Source organism: Polypterus senegalus, chromosome 4 (genome assembly GCF_016835505.1).
Source record: "Polypterus senegalus isolate Bchr_013 chromosome 4, ASM1683550v1, whole genome shotgun sequence".
Lineage (NCBI taxonomy): Eukaryota > Metazoa > Chordata > Cladistia > Polypteriformes > Polypteridae > Polypterus > Polypterus senegalus.
The window spans coordinates 35,555,631-35,578,454 of NC_053157.1; the positions used below are offsets into that span (position 1 = coordinate 35,555,631).

General features: G+C 35.8%; 1 protein-coding gene across 1 annotated transcript in view; it reads left to right on the forward strand.

Annotated features, from left to right (window-relative positions):
* The window catches only part of fech (ferrochelatase), a 69,035-nt gene that overhangs the window by 754 nt on the left and 45,457 nt on the right, over positions 1-22,824 (forward strand). The window contains exons 2-6 of the mRNA XM_039750457.1: positions 11,316-11,439; positions 12,019-12,138; positions 15,686-15,834; positions 19,453-19,587; positions 20,468-20,574. Of these exons, the coding sequence (XP_039606391.1) occupies positions 11,316-11,439; positions 12,019-12,138; positions 15,686-15,834; positions 19,453-19,587; positions 20,468-20,574 (635 nt within the window). The remainder of the gene's footprint in view (positions 1-11,315; positions 11,440-12,018; positions 12,139-15,685; positions 15,835-19,452; positions 19,588-20,467; positions 20,575-22,824) is intronic.

Below are 22,824 nucleotides of genomic sequence, written 5' to 3' on the forward strand. Positions count from 1 at the left end.
AAAGGCTCGGCAATCCCGACCTTCGTCGGCCTTGCGCAGGGGCGCCCTCTAAAACTGCGCTGCAAGTTGTTATACAACCCGCTGAATGTGAACTCATTTACTTGCATAACTAGCGGAGTCGCGCCGCCTTGCTTACCAGTATGGGGCCGTGCCTCTGTGAAAGGCTCAGCTAAGCACCTTCTCGTGACGCCGCTACCTCTTTACCTTTGGGAGCCGGATGTTTTGGGGTCTGTCCTCTGCTTAGAGGACAAGTGTGCATGAAGACGTCTCGGTGTACTGTGCTGTTTGCTTTCTGTTGACGTTTTCAGTCGTTACAGAAAAAAACCTTCAAATCAGTAAGCAGGTTTTCAGTTTTAAGAAATCAGAAGATGGGCTTTTTTCAGTTTTGAGTTACATCTATTTGTTATATTTATATTTTTCAAGCAGCTAGTTTATTTATGAAATATCACAACGAGCCCAATTGGAAAACAAGCAGCAATGCGACGTAAAACGAATCTAACGTAACTGGAGATGCGCTGGGTTGCAGTCAAAAAAACTAACATTAACAAACGGTATCTAATTGCCTAAGTAAAGTTTACACCCACTCTCAGCGTCCCTAGGATTTTCCTTCAGTTCTCCTCCCAAAGATTTAACAATTCTTAATGCTACACCATGCGTGAGAAAATGCTCTCTGATATACTGGCATCCCGTCCAGGATTGATTCCTCCTTTGCCACAAATGGGTGGCTTGAAAAGGGATGATATACTGGGAGTGTTTAGGAACAACTGCTTCTCAATTAGCATGTTGTTGCATTTTCATTCCAGCCAGTTACTTCATTAATGTTTCTTTAATTTTGAATATTAAAAAGGAGTGATCCAGTTATACTGAATACATCAACGTTTGTCTCAGTAAAGATATTTCTAATGTGAGTATTGACGTGAAATGTTCACAAGATGTCAGTAACAACCCAAGTAATCCACATATACAAATAATTTATGGTCTTATTTGTTTTGATTTAAGTTGTGTAATAAAGTGGAATGACCCAGAATTACTATTGAACAAGCTTACTGAAATTTATTTAATACTTAATAGAAAAGCCTTTGTTGGTAATGACAGCATCAAGATGCCTCCAGTATGGAAAACTAGTCGCATGCATTGCTCAGGTGTGATTTTTGGCTTATTCTTCCACACAAACCGTCTTCAGATCTTGAAGGTTCTGGGGACCTCGTCTCTGAACTCTGATCTTCAGTTCTTTCCATAGATTTTCTAGTTGGGTGACTGACTTGGCCATTCTAGCAGCTTTATTTTCTTTCTCTGAAACCAATTGAGTTTCCATGGCCGTGTGTTTGGGATCAATGTCTTGTTGAATGTCCACCCTCATTTCATCTTCAGCATCCTGGTAGATGGCAGCAGATTCTTATCAAGAATGTCCCGGTACATTTCTTCATTCATTCATCCTTCCTTCTATTATATGAAGCCTGCCAGTGTTTTGGGGTGTTTTTTGGGTGATGTGCAAAGCCATTTCTCCTCCAGACATGGTGTGTGCAGTAACATCCAAAGAGTTCAATTTTTGGTCTCATCTGACCAGACTATATTCTCCCAGTATTTCATTGGCTTGTCCAAATGTTGTGCAGCAAACTTTAAACTTTGCACGGTGAGCGTGCATAGAGGCCATGGTGGTTGAGTGTATTACTTATTGTTTTTTTTTTTTTTTTTTAAACTGTACCTGCTAATTCCAGGTCTTTCTGAAGTTCTCCATGAGTGGACTTGGCTCTTGGACAACTTTTCCAATTATTCTTTTGACTCTGTCAGAATTCTTGTGAGGAGCACATGGTCGAGGACGGTTTATGGTGAATTGATGTTCTTTCCATTTCCAGATTATGGCCCCAGCTGTGCTCACTGGAACATTCAGAAGTTTAGAAATGTGTCTGTAACCAGTGCCATCAGTATGTTTTGCAACAGTAAGGTTGCAAGGGTCTTGAGAGAGGTCTTTGCTTTTACCCATCATGAGATGCTTCTTGTGTAACACCTTGGTAATGAGAAACCTTCTTTTTTAGGTCACCAGTTAGGACTAAACCAGCTGATATTGATTTACCCTTAAAAGGGGTAGGATAGCTTTCTAAATACCAGCAGATTTCAGCTGCTTTTTTGGCTTTCCATGCCCTTTTGCACCTTCTCAGTTTGTAATTCGGTTTTTGTTCAGCACTCTTTGGAACTGTTGCTTTTTGTCTGTGCACTGCGTCAGTTCACGTGAGCCGCTCGATGTACATGCATCGAAGGTTCCCAGCTGTGCTGGTGCCATCTCGTGCGATGTCCACAGCTGTATTTAATGTTAGCTAAGACCCAGGACTTAAAACTTTCTCTCGCAGTTTTGCTGAGTTTGTGCCAAACACCACCCTGACCATCTCATCTTCCTCTGCATAAGCACAGTCCTTCACCCATGAATATTTAGCGGCAGTGTTTCTATTGGATTGCCGCTGACGGACGGCCTTATATGGGCAGGCACTAAATTACGTGGGAGGCGTAACTCTGCCTCCCACGGGCATCGAGCAGAAGTCTATTATAGTATATGGACGAATAAATAGGTTCCAGTTATGACCATTACGCGTAGAATTCCAAAATGAAACCTGCCCAACTTTTGTAAGTAAGCTATAAGGAATGAGCCTGCCAAATTTCAGCTTTCTACCTACACGGGAAGTTGGAGAATTAGTGATGAGTCAGTGAGTGAGTGAGTCAGTGAGGGCTTTGCCTTTTATTAGTATAGATTTAGTATGCAGGTACATGCACTAAACTTGAAAACAATTTTGCATGTTAAAAATGAAAAAGTAAAATCAGTATACAACTGGTCAAAAGCTTATATCAATAAAACCTCTTTAGTAATAAGAAATAAAACAAAAGCATGAAGGGAAGCTTGTCTTGGCAGCTACAATGAAATGCCTCAATTCAAAAAAGCAAAGGACAAATTCAGTAAGTGATTTGATATTTTATGGTGATCTTTGAAATTTAATGATCTAGAACCTCCTTTGCAAATGCAGTGAATCAGGACATTTTATGTGAGTATTACAACCGAATTTGGATTTAATGCAAGTGATGTGAGTAGGAAAATACAAAGACTGGCATTACAAAAATATGTTGTCACTAAAGAAAATGCAAACCTTAAAAAAATATGTGCAGAGGAAGAACGTAGGGTGATCCTTAAAAGCATGGCACAAATGAAAATACAGAAAAACATTTCTTTTTCTTTTGTCTTCTTCACCCCCTTGCTACAGAAAATGTTGTCTCTGAATTGTCACAACAGGTGTTATTGATTCAGTGTACTTCCATGGGGAGAACAGATAAAAGCACCTGGAATTACTAGTAGTTAACAATGAGAGGTTATAGAGATGAGAACTAGAAGGCTGCTGATCTGTAAGGTAATGGGCATCAGGTTCTGTGAAGATTCAAGCAAACCAAATAAAAAGGCTTCTGTACCCATAGAAGAAATATGGAGAATAAAGGGAATAGTTTTTTTTTTTTTTTTTCATGGATTTAATGCACTGGCTGCATTTCTTGAATATTGTGATTAATGAGTTATATTAAATCTATTATTAATAACTGGTATGTGGTAAAATAAAATTATTTTTTTAATTTTAACGCTTTTGTACAGAGAACAAGAGTAGCTGATCACTTCTACAAGAAACTCATTAATATGCTAACAAAATGCTATTTAACCAAAGATTCTGCTGCAGTTCTATTTAACAATTTCACAGAGTAATAATTTCATTCAAAGCTGATAGGGAAGGGCAGCTGTTAGTCGCAGTAAGAGACATTGAAGTGCTGCTTATTTTACTTAGTATACAGTATGTGAATGTAATGGGAGAATATTGTGGATGTGAAATCCACTTCTACAACAGTTAGTAGGAAGTGATTTTGTTTTACCTCATAATTGACAGGTCAGACATTTGTTATCTGAGCACAATAATGGCCATTTTGATGGCACAGCATTTCAGTTTTTAAACCAAGCAAGTTTGCAAGATCCTAAGATATTGTACAGAATGTGCACAATAAACTTGAATTGACTTAAATGTAATTTTCAAAACAAGAAAATATTTTCTTATTTCTCATAAAGTATTTCCATTTATCCATCTGTTATTGGATCATTATATAATTTCAGCTCTCTTAGAAATAGGGAATGATACTAGACATTATTTATATTATAAAAATGGAACAAAAACCCAAGAAAAATAATGCATTTGAAAAGAAAACAGTAAATTATTATGAGAGTCTACAAATGACAAGGAGTTCTTTTTAAAATTAGAATAACTGATAATATTTCACATTTGGAGTTAGAGAATTAGCAGTCTGTGAATACAACGTATATAGTAGTATTAAAGTGACATTGTCCAATTGAAGACAGATACATATCTTATTGTGACTAACCAAAACCAAGAGTTATTACTTATATATGTTAAATTAAATCAGATAAATGTTAGGAAAGCAGAGGATGCATGTTTCAGATCAAGAAAAAGTTAAATGGTCAAAAAAGGAAGTAAAAAAGCATTTTACATTTATAAGGGGAAAAAACTAGAATCAAAAATGAATGTCTCTTTAGAGGAAATTAATATTGATTTTATTTATTTTAATATATGCACATTTTATTAAGAATAGTATACCTCATAGTTTTCACAGCAATTCTCAGTATCTTTAAAAGTCAGTTTTCCTCAAATATAACAGTCCTAAAACAATCTGTAATGCACGGTAGATTTATAGTGGGGAGAATTACGTAAACCAGTTAAATTATCCTGGCACTGGCTGTGTAGAGGTTACTTTTATCCTCTGCCCATATATTTTTTTTTTCTCTGGGAATTCCAGTTTCATCTCACATCCCAAAGATGTGCTGGTGAGGGTGATTGGTGTCTCAAAATTAGCCTGGTAGGAGTGAGGGTGGCCGGCTATGGGTTAGTGTTCAGGGCAGGTTCTAAACGTATACATTTTGCTGCCAGGGTACGCTACATTTCTCCAGAACCTTATATTGAAATAGGCAGGCTGAGTGAGTAAAAGGATAATAATAATAATAATAATAATTCTTTGCATTTATATAGCGTTTTTCTCACTGCTCAAAGGGCTCAATGAGTTGCAACATCCTCTTTAGGCAGAGCGTCAGGTACAGGAAGAAATATGTTTTTAATGTATTTTTGTCTAATATTCGAGTTTATTTTTCTACCATTAAGAAAAGTAATCTGCCCTTCCAAAGGTGGAATGTGTTAAAGGATTAATTTTACTAATGCCAAACAATTATAATAAAGTACACAATTGGAGGATGCTAACATTGCTTTATAATAACTTTTAATTAGGTACTTTTTTATTATTATTCCAGTAGCTACAGAACTGTTTTTCAGTCCATTGAATTGACATTGTCAATGTTTATCAGCCTTGTAAGAATGGGCCTATTGGTGTTCACTATATATATATATATATATATATAGACAGCGGTGTAAGAATAGGAATGGAAAACGGAGAGGAAGGAATTCAGAAATCAAGAAGAAAAAAATACTTCTTGAAAGAAGTTGTGAATAGGTGTTTTGCTGGAGAGGACAGATGAGTCGAAAGATCTAATCTTGGAAAGAGCTTGAATTTCAGCTTCACCACCATAAACTGTAGATGTTGCCATGTATTGATAGTACTTGTGATCACTCGACTTGCGTTGGAAAGAACAACAGGAAGAACATCTCCAAATCTGTCACAATGTGATGCAACGAAATCTACTGTCCTATTTTGTAGTGAAAGTTCATTGCCTTCGTCAGCCGTTTGTGTTAAGAAATAACCCACTTATAGGAACACGCAGCTGCCGGATCCTGGAATACAGATGACGTTGTACATAAAACCCATCGACCAAGAAGAAACTGTCCATTTTATAACAAAGGCTTAGGAAACAACCATCGCAGTATAACGAAAATAGCAAGGAGCGAAACCAATGGCAATGGTCGAGAGAGTACCTTCCTGTAGCATCTTCCCTGCACTAATCAAAACCGATGTACTTACTTATTTCGGTGGTATGACACCACTGTTGGCTGCCATATTGAACTTTCCAATGGTCTTTGTTGCCCTAACTGACTCACTCATCACTAATTCTCCAACTTCTTTACAGCTTACTTACAAAAGTTAAGCAGGTTTCATTCTTTACAGCTTACTTACAAAAGTTAAGCAGGTTTCATTTCGAAATTCTACGCGTAACGGTCGACAACGTTCGCCATGTTAAACTTGCTTATTTATGGCCCCATCTTCACAAAATTTGGTAGGCGGCTTTCCTGTGCTAACCAAAACCAATGTACGTACTTATTTCGGTGGTATGACACCAATGTCGGCCGCCATATTGAACTTTCCAACGCGTCACTAATTCTCCAACTTCCCGTGTAGGTAGAAGGCTGAAATTTGGCAAGCTCCTTCCTTACAGCTTACTTACAAAAGTTAAGCAGGTTTCATTTCGAAATTCTACGCGTAACGGTCGACAACGTTCGCCATGTTAAACTTGCTTATTTATGGCCCCATCTTCACAAAATTTGGTAGGCGGCTTTCCTGTGCTAACCGAAACCGATGTACGTACTTATTTCGGTGGTATGACGCCACTGTCGGCCGCCATATTGAACTTTCCAACGGTCTTTGTTACCTATTGGCCCATCTTCAAGAAATTTGGTACGCGGGTTCCCAACACTAACTGAATCCTACTTCCGTACTTATATACATCCAAAGCCTGCAGCTCGGTCGCCGTGTGAGGCGGCGTTGGGTCCCCCATCCCCACGCCTTGCACGTTGTTGGCTGCCTGCCTATATAAGGCCGTCCATCACTCCAGTCTCTTCATTCCCTTCCTTGCTTCACCACGGTATTCATGTCTCCCTGCTGATAACTGCAGCCTTTTTATTTAATCCACGGCTTCTCTGCTGTTTTATTGTTCGTTTATTATGATTATAGTTATTGTATAGGTATTTTAGACTTACTTTACATTGTTCAGATACCCATTTCCTTTATCGTTCCAACCGTACCCCCATTAGCATGTCTATCGAGGTGATCACCATTGATCAAAGAACTGTCGCTTACTGAGTGGTTTCCATGTCCAGAGATGGCGCCGGCCTTTTCCATTCTCTGTGTTACATATTGCACGGCCATATCAGGCTCACTCTTGATATCCGGAGGAACATTGTGTCTTATGTATTGAGATGAATGACTGGGACAGGTTCAAAGTGTGGACTGATGACGGTACAGGAGATAATTATACTACACAGGAGCACTATAAGAGAAATGCTTAAGCCCTTCACCTATGGTTCTGCATGTGAGTTGATGGCTGCCGGTAAATTGTTCGGTTGTCGTTTTCAGGTGTACCGAAATGACCAAATATTTTACACCTTTGGACAACCGCCAATGCCTCGTAAACATCTTAGATAGGTGATGATTTGAGTAGTGGACACTTTGATGTTTATGAATGTTTAAACTCTCAAAAGCTGGATGCGAAGTTATTGATGAAACCAGTTGTATGCTGTAAGTCCTATAAATACTAACGTAATTGAAACAAACCATGAAACTCAAACCGATTATGACAGCAGCAATCCAAGCTGTGAGATTTGAGGCAAGATTGCTTTTCACATGGCCAACTGTACGTTGCATGCTCAAGAGTAAGCTCAGCGCACAGCTTGGTCATATTACAACCAGAGGGCCGAACTGACAATGTGGCATACAAAGAGATCCTTAAAAAAATTATTGGTATATTTTTCCCTTATTTTAAAAAGGTTTACTTTTCTTCTTAATAAAAATTTTAAGGCAGTTCTTTGCCGCTCTGCGCTGGTATTTTCTAGGATATATATATATATATATATATATATATATATAATATACACTCACCTAAAGGATTATTAGGAACACCTGTTCAATTTCTCATTAATGCAATTATCTAATCAACCAATCACATGGCAGTTGCTTCAATTTATTTAGGGATGTGGTCCTGGTCAAGACAATCTCCTGAACTCCAAACTGAATGTCAGAATGGGAAAGAAAGGTGATTTAAGCAATTTTGAGCGTGGCTTGGTTGTTGGTGCCAGACGGGCCGGTCTGAGTATTTCACAATCTGCTCAGTTACTGGGATTTTCATGCACAACCATTTCTAGGGTTTACAAAGAATGGAGTGAAAAGGGAAAAACATCTACTATGCGGCAGTCCTATGGGCAAAAATGCCTTGAGGTCAGAGGAGAATGGGCCGACTGATTCAAGCTGATAGAAGAGCAACTTTGACTGAAATAACCACTCGTTACAACCGAGGTATGCAGCAAAGCATTTGTGAAGCCACAACACGCATAACCTTGAGGTGGATGGGCTACAACAGCAGAAGACCCCACCGGGTACCACTCATCTCCACTACAAATAGGAAAAAGAGGCTACAATTTGCACAAGCTCACCAAAATTGGACAGTTGAAGACTGGAAGAATGTTGCCTGGTCTGATGAGTCTCGATTTCTGTTGAGACATTCAAATGGTAGAGTCAGAATTTGGCGTAAACAGAATGAGAACATGGATCCATCATGCCTTGTTACCACTGTGCAGGCTGGTGGTTTTGGTGTAATGGTGTGGGGATGTTTTCTTGGCACACTTTAGGCCCCTTAGTGCCATTTGGGCATCGTTTAAATGCCACGGGCTACCAGAGCATTGTTTCTGACCATGTCCATCCCTTCATGACCACCATGTACCCATCCTCTGATGGCTGCTTCCAGCAGGATAATGCACCATGTCACAAAGCTTGAATCATTTCAAACTGGTTTCTTGAACATGACAGTGAGTTCACTGTACTAAAATGGCCCCCACAGTCACCAGATCTCAACCCAATAGAGTATCTTTGGGATGTGGTGGAACGGAGCGTGCCCTGGATGTGCATCCCACAAATCTCCATCAACTGCAAGATACTATCCTATCAATATGGGCCAACATTTCTAAAGAATGCTTTCAGCACCTTGTTGAATCAATGCCACGTAGAATTAAGGCAGTTCTGAAGGCGAAAGGGGGTCAAACACCGTATTAGTATGGTGTTCCTAATAATCCTTTAGGTGAGTGTGTATATATATATATATATATATATATATCTATATATATATATATCATTGGCAACTCCAAAAGCTTTGTGCCATAAAGCAAGAGTGCATGTCCACTTCTTTCACCAATATGTGCCGTGTTTGCAGCCACTTCTTCAGTAACTTGCCACTCCCAAATCATTTTACATAGATTGTATCTTTGGGTGCTCCAAAGAGGTCTAAATACATTTTTAGCAACCTGTGAGTATGATTGCTTCTCTGGTTCAAGAAATTCAGTAATTGCCTGTTAGTAAAATCATAGCACCTCTTTACTCCATTGTCCAAATTCATATGTCCTGCAAATTGTGTATGACATTGTAGCAGCAAATGAGACATTTCAAATTAAGCAAAAATTAAGTCTCATCTGTTTCCTGCTAATTGTGACCTACAGTATAGGCAGTGTGGGTGACCTGGTAGAGCACTGGTCAGTACTGCTTCCTTACAGATTCAGGATCCTGTGTTAGATACCTGAAACTTGTTGTAGCCCACGTCAAGTTTGTTATTTCCATATCTGTATGGGTTTTCCTATAGGGTCCTTCAGTTTTCCTCCCACGTACTCAAAAACATGCTCGTTATGCTGATTGGTAATTCCAAATTCACCTTGTGTAAGTGTAGGTGTGTGCATGAGTGGCAGCTGCTAGCGACAGGTGGCCTGTTTTGCCTTACTCCTGGGGTAGACTTTGGATCTGCATGACACTGAATAAAATTAAGTGGGTTTGAGGTTGTTGTGGAAAGTGTTTCAAAATTTTTAGGCAACCCTCTAAATTATTTTTGCTTAACCATTCATTAGAATGATTCTAAACGTTTATATTCAGCATTTTCGAATCCCTTTTTAAACCCTAAAATCTTAACCATACTCAACCCCATGTTGCAGCATGGCTTTTCAATGTTCTTTTGGATGATTTTAAGGCTCAACATAAAGTGTATTACAGTAGCTTGATACCACTGAAGTTGTTAGCCTACGTGTTATCTAGCAGAAAAGAAGAATAATTGTCTCTAGTGGCTTGTACAAAGTGATAGAACACATTCCTCTTGTGGTATAGGGACATACAAAACAACCATTATATCTGTTTACATTGCTGTTTATATCTTAGTGTTACTCAGAATAAATTAAGGCTTTAGAATGCTGGACACTTCTTTTAACTGTTGTGAGGCAGAATAAGATTTTCAGCATGATTAGTGTTTTGTGTTGAGCATAGTTAATAAATGAAGTTTGTATGATTTGTAAATATGATTATATTTACGACATTTTCTTGTTTGTAGTATTGGAATAGTGGAAAAAAAACAAAACTATTGCACTCACTCGAGCTTGAGGGAAAAACGCCCAAGCACAGATAAGTGGCCAAGGGAAGTGTAGTACAAGTATCTCATTTAAAAATGATAATGCATGGTCAAATCTTTTGTGGAACTGAAGATGCATCTCACGTCTGGCACCATTAAATTATAGCCCATCTAACAATAGCCCAGGCACAGTTCTTTCACAGGGTGAATAGAGCAATTCTGTTCAATAGCTCTAATTGCAACTATTATAGGATGTGGAAGCTGCTTTTTGTATTTAAAGCAATAGCATAATGTTCAGGAGAAATACATCAATGAATTTGTCACAAGCAGATGTAGAGTGAATCCATTTAACTTGTAACTCTGGAGAAACTAGAAAGTATAGTACAACTTGGTACAATAATTGCAAATTGAATTTCATTAAAATCAAAAGCATCTAAAATATCCACTCTGTCAATTTCCAGAGCAGGTTTCATCCATTATGGAATTGTTGGGAGCCAGAACCAATTCTGGCAGCAATAAATGAAAGGAAAGGTTGAGCTGTGTATCAAAAAACAGTCCAAAATACACCAACACAAAGAAGATGCCGCGAATGTGCCACGTTTGTGTGAATTTTACAAGTCAGTAAGTTGGTTGAGAACTGAACTCAATTTACTGTAGCTGTGAGGCAGTAGTAACAACACTATGCCTCTATGCTGCCCACTACTGTAAAATACATGTTATCTTTCAAATATATTTAAACATTTTCAGTCTTAATATTGAATACTCAAATGCTGAGGAAGACAAATATTAAACATGACTATTTTTTAGGAAATTCTGTTATGTTAAACAGTGTACTATATTTTACTGTTTGTATAAGCAACCAACCCACATCCAGACTTGCGTCTTTCTTGGAAATTTTAAAATGTTCTTTCTTAGAATATGTCTGATGGACATTGAAAGTTTTGCTATATTTTTATTTTTCTTTCAGATGTAAAATGCCTAAGTACTAGAAGACTTTTTGTCACTGACAAGTCTAGATGGTCATCCACAGCAGCTGCAGCTTCTGCAGAAAAACCAGACATAGAGAATGCCCCACTGAGCCAGGATAATAGGTAAATGTGTCTTGTGCAACTATTTCATGTCTCGGAGGGTCTTTCTGAATAATGTTTTTCAAATGCTTTATGGCATAATTTTATATGATTTCTCTGCATTGGTACTATGGCTTCTGAGAATGAGTAACCTCAAAGCACAAGTGTACTGGTCACGCTGAGGAATTTTAAAAGCTAGAGTTATCTAAAGAAGGCTTTACTATCCTGTATCCTTTTTTTTTTTGCCATGACAGGGAAACACAGTTACATAGCTACAGAAATATCTAAAGGGAATACACTACAGAATTGTGTGTCAAATCATTTGGCAGTTTTGTTTAAAAACTGGCAGATTGTCTTAAGAGTAAAACTAGCCATGGTTACTTTAGCCATACATATCTGTTATATTTAAACTTTTTTTGAGAAAGTGAAACATAATACTGTACTATATATACAGAAACTGTAACCTATAACATCACAGGCTTATACTTGCTGTTTCTGATTGTTACAGTAACTCAGCCTTGGTTTACATAATCCAGAATCTAGTGCTTGAGAAATGGTAGAATCACACATTTCACCATGCTGTTTTTATTTTTTTGTATGTAGGAAACCCAAAACTGGGATTTTGATGCTCAACATGGGTGGGCCTGAAAAAATAGAACATGTTGAAGATTTCCTTTTCAGATTGTTCATGGACAGAGATTTGATGACTCTTCCAGTGCAAAAGTAAGACCTGTACTTGAAACTTTTTACTTAGTGGAGTCTTAAAAATGGCAGTTTAATATGTTGTGTATAATAGGAGGTGGAATAAATAAAAATGAAAGGAAGACAACTACACAATGTTCGAATTTCTGCAAAAAGCAGATTACCATAGAATTACTTTTTAGTTACTGTTATGTTGTGCATTACAGTAATCCCTTACGATTCGTGGGGTTAGGGATGCAGTACTCCCGTGAAGGCGAAATTCCGCAAATATGTTTTGGGTGCATGATTACTGTACATTCTAAGTTTATTACAATACATAACATACAAAACGTTTCAAGAAACATGGTCTAGAATGATAAATGCACAAGCAAAACACGTGTGTGAGGCAAGCTGCCAAGGCAAAGATGCTTGCCGTCCTCCAAACAAAGTATGCAGTTTATCAGTTCTTTATGGTAGTAAAGAATATTAATCCACTGAGTGTGGTTGTAATCCAATTTTGCAGTGAAACGTTGAAGCAAAAAGATACCATTGTTCCAGCTCAGTTTTAAAACTAGTGCCCTCATCTTTCACCCAGCAGGCCTTGTGGCAACTGTAGAAGCTGCCCTATGACAGCTTCTGCAGATGCTGGGATTTGCAGTCCATTTTAAGTTGCTGGGCTACAGTGTCATCTGTACATTCCTGCAGTAGGTCACAAAAAATAATTTCCATTAAATTGTTGATGACAAACCTATAAACATTTGGATCTAATAAAATCTATTATTATTATTATTATTATTACAAATCATAAACCTGCGAATCGCAAGGGCAGACCTTAATTTTAGATTTTTTAAAAAAGATATTGAACAATGTATTCGTTGATAATAACTGAAAATCAGATTTTTTTTTTTTGGTCTCAATCATGTTTTATATGATATATAGTACTAATATTTAGCAGCAAATTGTAAAACTGAATTTGTGTAGAATGGTCACAGTAAGTTACTTGTTCAGGAAATGTTACATTTATACATTATTTTGACAGAAGTATAGCTTAATACTGAATCAAATGCAGTTTATTTAACTCAATGCCACAGAGGAAAACAAGTGATATATGGAAATATTTATATTTCGTAATACAAGAAATAGAAACATTTGTATCAATATACATTTAACCATTAACCTTATGTACAAAAATTCTTAATTACGGTGTCCGTAAGAAAGAATTTGTTTGGCTCGCCGGTTTAGAAAGTGCACATTCAGATTGTGAATATTGCTTTTATGCTGTACTCCTTTGCAGTGTCTTGGAGGTATTTTTGCAGTTGTCCTCCAAATCTGATATAAGCTGTATCACAAATGTACTATATAGAGTGTGACAGATAGGGGTTGCTATCGCTCCCTTGAACCCCTGTCCACGACTCCAGACACCAGGTAAAAGTCCAATATTTGACTTTATTTAAATGCCACAGTGCACAAAGCACCCACTCCTCCTCTATACTATAACTATTCACAATAACCAATAACAAACAATCCTCCACTTCCAGACGCGTTTCCACCCTTCCACCCAGCTCAGCTCGCCATCTGGGAGCTCCCACAGTCCTTTTAAACACCCTGACCCAGAAGCGTTCCAATCCCCAGTCCATGTGACTCTCAATCCCTTCCAGGTCAGGTACAAGTCCTTTCTTTTCACCCCGGAAGCACGTCGCTCTTCCTTTGACACACTTCCGGGTTGTAGGGCATGAAGAAGTCTTCGGTCCTCCCTGCAGCTCCCTCTTGCGGCCCCTGTGGTATCCAGCAGGGTCTTGTATAAAAACTCATGACTCCCTGCTGGTTTTCGGGGCACCTCCATACTGCAGGGAGGGCTCCATGTGGCGGCCTGGGGTACTGGCCAGGATGACAAGCCGGCCACCTCTCATAAGAGCTTGTTTACTATTGTAAAATTTGTGTAGCAGTGAGGCGTTTTTTATGAATATTGTCTAGCCTCTGGCTAGATATTTTATACACTTTGGTGAGTGTTGCATTAATTTGGTTTTAAGGAAGAGATGGGTGCATAATTAATGACAAGTATCAACTTTTCTGTATTATCTATGCAATTGGTTCCCAGACTTTGTCCAGGAAACCAACTGTGGCTGCCAGTTTTTGTTCCAATCAGATTCACAATCAGTGATGGTAATTACTAATAATTGATGTCATTTAATAAGATGCTATTTTTTCTCTTCTCTTATTCTGCATTTAGAAAAGCTCAGCAGTATGATATTTACATTTATAAGACATTTAGAAATATTTCTGCTTTTGTGATAGATTTAAATGCTTAACTCTCTTTTTGTTGTTTTCCTGTTATGTTACCACTTTTATGTGTAGTTTGCTTTCTGTTGTTATCCAAATAATGACAATTAGAAATAAGCAGAGCAAACAACACTGAATGAAAGGCTACACCTATTTTATCATCTGTCCCATTAATTAGTAAATAATGCATTAAATAACTAGAATACCTGGAAAAGCATAGTGGAAATCGAGATGAAAATATTATTAAAAAAAAATGGAAAAATAAACAAAAGCTATATGGGTATAATGTAATTTTTTAGAGCATTTTAGTAAACATTTACATTAGTTTTATAATTTCTACACTGATTCCAAAACACAGAAACTGGAAAATAACACCTCACTTAATTAAGCTAGGAGACCAATTAAAAAGAGAACTTGGTTAGAACAAAAACTTGCAGCCACAGTATGTCCCAAGGACCGAGTTTAGGAACTACTGATTTCAAAATAGAGAAATGAATTACAGCAGGATCAGATTAAGACACACACAGGCCTTAGGGTGTCACACACATATATTTATATTATGAGCATCACAAATAAAAATAAAATGACCCTTGGTCACACATACATTAAATCGAAGAGTCATGATTATTCTATACCCAGGCCCCAGAGCATGCACTTAGATAACCCTGATGGTAGATCTTCCTATGTTACAGAGAAACATTTATGCTTCAGATTTGATTCCACTACCATTTACCTTTTCTGTATAGAGATATCTGAGCCTTTTCATATGTTTGAAGTGAACAACATTATTTTTTAATAAGTTTAAATGAGGACATACTTTTTTCTCTCTGCTATGTTCCATTAAATTGAGAGGAATGTGTGATGCCATGTCCTTAATTGATACTTTGATTGCTGACACACTGCCGATAACTGGCAGTCTGACAGTCAGCTAAGCAAACAAGAAACAAAAACAATACTATCTGTAAATTTAAAGTCAGTATTAATCTTGTTCCTCTGTTTATTGCAACAGCACTTAGCATCGTACTATGTTATCTGGGCTTGAATCACAGCAAGTATGGTACTATCTCAGGTACAGTGCAACTGACCCCTAATGTGTGATTGGGGCAACTGTGGACAGTATATTTTTGAACTGTGGGAAGTCATCAGAGAATGCCCTCATAGACATTAGCTTCATCCATAAAACCTGAAATTCATATACTAACACATTACATACCTACGGTAAATGTTGCTTAGTATTAAAGTGATTCTAACTAATTTTTATTTAATCGTAAAACATACATGCATGTAATGCATTTACTTAATTTTTCAGTAAACTTGCACCATTTATTGCAAAGAGACGAACACCAAAGATTCAAGAGCAGTACAGGAGGATTGGTGGAGGGTCACCCATAAAAATGTGGACATCCATGCAAGGAGATGGGATGGTGAAGCTGCTTGATGAAATGTCACCAGATACAGGTAAGGCTACTTACTGTAAGATGTTTTTGTTTTTATTTTTATTTATGTTGTCCTCCTTCACATTTCTTCTGTGATACCACAAGAGCCTGAAAAACTCTTGTTTTTTAAGGAAATGGAATGAATTTGTAAGAATGTATTTAGATTAAAAATGATGCATTTATTCTGGTTTCCTGTGACATACTAAACACATTTAGGTTAGATTTGTGTAATGTTTCTAAACTGGGCTTAACCGAGTGTGCCTGGTGATGGACTAGTGTTTTGTCTACGTTGGTTCCTGCCTTGTTCCCAAAGTTACCCAGAAAACCTCTGACTTCTTATGTTCAACAGTTACTTATTGTTATATACTGTATTTTAATACATTCTTATTTATCAAGGTGCTGGAGAGTTGAGACGTGTTTCATGTTTGTTAGACATACAAGTGAGAATTGCACTGTAATCTTTGCACATGACAATGCTACTTTATTCATATTTTTTGGACTACAACATGTGTTAATATTTAACTGTCCACATTTTAAACCGCTGTAGATCTGTTTAAAACCATTTTAATCATTGCATTGTATGGGAGTTTTAAACTTGGACATTTTATTTTTGTCAGTTGTTTTCTTTGCATATAGTATTTATAGACAATGTGTGTTGCGATGCTACAAGTGTCAAGTTTTTTTTTTTGCCTGTCTCTGTCTCTCTCTCAAGTGTATTTACTGTCATGTTTTGCATGGCATGTTAGCTTAGATTTTAGGGCCACATCAGTGCTTGAATTTGTTTCTTTTTTAAATAAACATTGATAGCCTTTTAGCTTCAAATAACAAAATATTCTTTTGACTTTTTAGATACATATTTTAATAAGTGATTTTGTGATGATGAGCGTTAACATTGTAACTTTTTCTAGACATTTCTATACAAGGACAGCAATGACTTTTAACATTTCTGGGAATTTCACATGAGGTTACACTAATGACTGGATTTCCTGTCATCCTGAATAATTTAATAAAATTACTCAAACTAAAAACTCAAGAAGTTTCATTTTGTTTAGGTCCATCATTTATTAATGGCTACTTTACTAGTTTACTATTTAATGGTATTTATATATAACTGGACTAATGGATGGATTCTGATTGATCCTGATTGATTCTGATTATTATTCACATAATTATGAAATATATTTGGCTAACAGAGTGAATATAGTAATTCAACAGGTTAAATTTGTACAGTTAATTGGCATTATTCTGGACAGAAATAAAGAAGGCAGTCTTTCTTTAGCAATTTGTTTTTCTTCAAATTAAGCTTTTCAAAATTAATGAAAAAATAGTCTAGTCAACATGTAGCTATTTAATTGTATACAATGTAGAGCACTTTATGTACAGTAATTTTTTTCTTTTAATCTTAAACTATAAAAGGTTTAATTAATTTTATTTTTTAACATGAATGAAAGAAGCATTTACTGGGTCAGTTTTTAGTGATAAGGTCTTTCAAGACAGCTTAAGTTGATGTCACATTATAGAACTTCTAGTTATGGGGTATGTCAGATTTGCTGATCTCTCGACCATGTTGATGTGCACAACTGAAAATTGCTGGGCATTTCAAAATAAGCAACTGCTTGACAACTTTCTAGCACAGCTGTGTTCGCCTCTTTTTGTGAAAGTCAATAGAATGCTACTTTTTGGAACTAGCTGTGTATGAAGGGTTAACAGCAATACTGATTTCAGCTACAATCTCTGCCCTTATTTTCTTCTTTCAACTGTGACATGGTATGTAAAACATACAACATCAAACAGATACGCTTGTCTTAAGTTTGTGAGGTTTAAAACACCCTAGACATAGAAACACTAGAAAAAGTCCACGGAAGAGTGACTAGGCTGATTCTACGAATGCAAGGGATGAGCTATGAGGAAAGATTTAAAACAGCTGAGACTTTGCGGTTTAAGCAAAAGGAGATTAAGAGATGACACATGGAATAAATTACCAAGTAGTGTGGTAGACAGTAGGACTTTATTGATATTCAAACTGGCAAGCTTTGTTAAGCCAAATGGCCTGTTCTTGTCTAGATTTTTCTAATGTTTAAAAAAAAAAAAATCTAATGATTCTTATTCCTCGTTTATGTATTAAATGCATTGTACATCCAGATGAATGTTCATTGGTTGTCATCTCTCTTGTCCACAGAGTCTGTCCCAATGACTAATAAATACATTTAACCCATTTGAGTTTGTCAGAGCAAGTTGCGGACAAGTTCAAGTGTGTCACTGGGTATGTCGCATTATGCATCTGGCTTGACAAGGTAGCATGTTGCAGATTGTCCGCTCATCATTAAGATAATGGAAATGAAGGCTACAACTAAAAATAACTGGAAAGGTTGTGTAATGTGACATAGATTTAAGACTGTCTTTTTTTTTTTTTAGTTCACAGTTTGCTGACTTGCTTTGTTTTCATTATTGTAATTGTGTGTGTTGTGTACTTACAGAGTAAATCACATTTTTATTTTTTTAACACAAAAAATTGTGTTTTATTTCATGTGTTATGCACAGCAGTAACACTACTAGGCTAAATGTATTTGGTATTGTGTAGCAAAGGTAAGTGTACCTGTGGCGTTTTCTGGCTGTGGCACAGCCATGTCATCATAACCTACATTAAGTACTATTTCTCAGCACACATGAGGAAAAAAAAAAGATATTTTCCTAGTTCATTTTGAGAAAACATTTGGAGTTGAGGTATTTCTAAAGTTTATTATTAATATTAGGAGATGTGTTCATCAAGTCTAACTTATAATAGTAAACAACAATGCATGTAATTTAAATTATTCAAAAATACAATGTTAAGCAAATCAAAACAAAATTTAACGAACTGTAATACTATAGGTAGCCTCAAGAACAGATAAAATGTAGAACTTAAAACAGAAGCTTCTTGGCAGTTTATTGGGTTAGTTTAGCTGCAGATATCCAAGTGAAGAGCATGTGGTTAGAAACTCTAAGCAATCCCCTAATGCTTACTAAAGGGCTGTGTGTTCAAGTGGGGGGAATTGGTTTTATATAGTAAGCTAAGGTTTGTATTGCCATTTACATATTTATTGTGTCAGTTGTGTCATATTTATTGTGTTGAATTTTTAATGTTTTATACTTCAAGATCAGAGAACAGAGTCTTGGTTAAATTGCATGTTAGCAATGATATGCAAATTCCAAAAAATTGTATTGCTTCCATTCATTTATCATCACCAAGCATGCTTAATCCAGTTCACATTGCAAGGGCTGTTACTGTCCTGGCAACATTGTCTCATTGACTCAAATGGATTCTTAACTGCGAATTGGTTTATTTTCTTCTGCCCTTTTTATAATAGTATTGTATTTGTTTACTTTGGAATATTTTACCAGCTTATACCATACCTGATTTGTGGAATTTAAAGGTGGCGATGCGTGTCTTTTTTAATGCCTGTAGCTTTTCTTTAGTCTACATAATACCTCAATATCTGTTTTGAAGAGTGGATCACCATTTTTTTAATATTACTCTATGTGTTAAACTTAAAAAAAAAATAACTCTGGCTTGTGCAATTTATGCCTTTTAAGCAGTTTTCTGGACAGGGCTCTGTGGAGGATCTTTCCTTGTTTTCTGAGGTGCTGTTTTCTTTTGCAGCTCCACACAAATTCTACATTGGGTTTCGTTATGTTCATCCCCTTACAGAAGAGGCTATTGAAGAAATGGAAAGAGATGGAATAGAGAGAGCTGTAGCTTTTACACAATATCCACAATACAGCTGTTCCACTACAGGTATAATTAATACTTTTTTTGGCATTTTGTTTTCAATGCCTGTTTGTATTTTTTAATATTGCTTTTTTTTAGGACTTTTAAAATGTGAATACTTTTGTAATAATGCCATACTGGAAATACCGAAGGTTCCAGGTATATATAGTCAGAGGAGTTAATAAGCATACGGGAATGAAAACTAATTCCAATTACAAAAAAAGAAACATTTTAGAATAGTTCAAGTATTGTAGCTACTGTATGGATATTACATAGTCCAATGAATAAAGAATATGACTTTCTTACTTTCTCAATAGTATGCTCAACTGGAACTATAAAGAGATTCGACACAAGGTCTTTCACCAATATTTAGCCCATCATCTTTGGCTGTCAGGCATATGACATGAATATTGTAAGGGGAAACATCTGTTTCTTTTCGGTGTTGAAAATAAGGAAGATTTATGCTTATTTTGGCAAGCAGTATGAATAATAAATCATTTTGTTAGCACTCACACTTATTTTTGTAAGTTATATATTTCTCTCCTTTATCTGCAATGTAAATTGGAACTTAGAGAAGACTTCACTTTTGTAATTTTACTGGTAATCTGTAATTGACCACAGTTGTGATTTAGATGAAAACTTAATTGTTTGTATAATGACATGGAGCAATACCGTATATTAAATACCTTTGCTCTTTCATCATAATATAGATTTTTTTTTTTACTTCAGATTTCAAAATTGGCACTGCTAGTAGGAAAGAAGAATGCACTTCATTTTTATCTTCAACATAATTTTCTTTGATTTTACTTAAAACAGTATAAATTAAGCCAAATGTTTCTTTGTAGTCTTATGAAAATTTCATCTTAAATTTTAAAATTAAATTTCAACTGTTTAAATTTTCTTACAGGGAGCAGTTTAAATGCTATATATCGATATTACAGCAGTAAACAGACTAAACCAAGGATGAGGTGGAGTGCGATTGATCGATGGCCCACACATCCTCTCCTTATTGAAGTAAGAACTTCTATTGTGAGAGTATTTTTACATCCTGACATTTTTCCCCTTTCAGAAGGTTTCAGAAGAATAACTATGAATGATATACAGTCAGACTGTTTTTTGTGAAAATATATGTTTACAATGCATTATATATATATCCTGAAAAGCATTTATAGAATTGGTCATATTCAGACCAACTCGCATGGCAGGTGGTCATCATTGTTTCTAACAAATAACTAATGATAGTTAAAGTCATGGCCATGGTCCATCTGAAATTGGTCAGAGTTTAGAAGGGGAAACTAAATGCTTTCAACAGCACCACCAATTAGAGGAACACCAGCAAAACATACAAAAAAAATTTGTCTTCATAAAACAAATTAGGATCTAAATTAATAATAAAAATTAACACTTTATATTTTAAATTTAGTATGGGCTGTATCAATACCTGATGAATTTGAGTTAGTCTTCATGTCACAGTGCAGAATAAGGTAGAAGGAAAATTGGCTTGTAGCAGTAGTATTTTGTGTGAACACAAATTTAAGGCCTACCTAAAAGTATTGATCTTTAAGTTGGTTTAGGATTCCTGATTGTGGAGATACGTAATTCACACATACACATTATATTGATGAAGCAAAAAACCATGCAGAATGTTTGTCTTTAGCTTTTCTAGTGGAACTATTGTACACCAATATTACATGTTTTGGATTAAAAAATGATCTAGAAATTCTAGAAATATGATTATTTCACTCTGGTTTATGATGTAATAACAGCAAAGTCCAAACATTCAGTATTTATAAATAGAATAGAAAATGATTCTTTGCTAATTATTTTACTTTATGAATGAAGTAACATAACATTTTAAAATATTACTTTATTGCAACTAACCAAAACTTTTAAATGCCAACACAAGTATCAAAGAGTGTATAGTACTTAGATATTTAACTGTATGTTTTTATAGTATTGGCACATCATTTTCTATTGATATGTTGTGTTCATAAGGATTACTTATGAAAACTTTGAAATGACCAGTTTTGTTTTTGTCCTGCACCTCCTGACCCACCAGAATGAGAAAACCGTCACATGTGATATACCATTCAAGTCACCTTGATGTTTTTTTATGCAAGATGTCATGTAACCCCAAAAAACCCACATATTTAGGTAATTTTTCGATCATCCTTTGTACAGTAAATTACACCCTTATGGTAAAAAGTAAACCAATAGATGGCTTCATTAAAAATGATGAAAAGGCTTTGAAGTGCTGTATGCCACATCAAACCATTAAAGGGACTCATCCTCAATGGGATACAAAGGATCATAGTTACAAAAAGCTTAAAAAATATGAATCCGTAATAAGGGCATGTGGAGTGTCATTTTGTGCTATTTTGAGGATGCTGATCACAAATGCAATATTTTTTGATATTCTTTTACTGGTATTCCTAGTCTTCTAAATGCCACTCCTAGAAGATTAAAAGTGCCAAATTTCAAACATAAGCCTGTGGGATTTCATTTTAGATTATTTCACGGTCTGTGATTACGAATACGATGATGCTTTTGATTCTTTACTAGGGATCTAGCCCACTATGGACTTTTTTCAGAGGGTAAAACATTACACATTTCTATAACAATTGAGAATATTTAAACCTTAAACATTTGTATTGAGGCCTACATTTTAATATTTCAAATATATGAAGTAGCTACTCTGGCTTATGTATTTCTTTCTACCTTATGAAGTAAATCATCACATTTCTTATGAACATCCCAAACTATGTGGGCTTATGAATATTCATTAATATTTTTTATTCACATATTACAATGATTGAAATTATGCTGCACATTTTAAATTGTAACTTTTTAAGTTGCAAACTTCATAGTACAAACTGCAAATTATTTGAACATCTTCAGATACCTGAAAGTGCTTTCACTACCAAATTATTCAATTGAGGCTTGTTTGCATGATTCCTTAAAGTTAAACACGTCTGTTCAATCATAATGTTTTATTTAAAACAAGGTTTACTGATGTTAAAGGTGGCTAAGCAATATAAATATGAAAAACTGTCAGTATTCAGTAGCAGTTTTTCTGGCATTTGTATGTTTTATTGTTTTGAAGTATAAATTTGTGTAAATCATAATTATTCAACAGCAGCAGTTTCATAGAAAAAAAAAATAGGACAAACGTCTTATTTTTACATTATAACTATTTCAAACTTAATTGTGTGCCTCATAACATTTTTATTACAAATCAGAGCATAGTAATAGTTTTCACTTTTC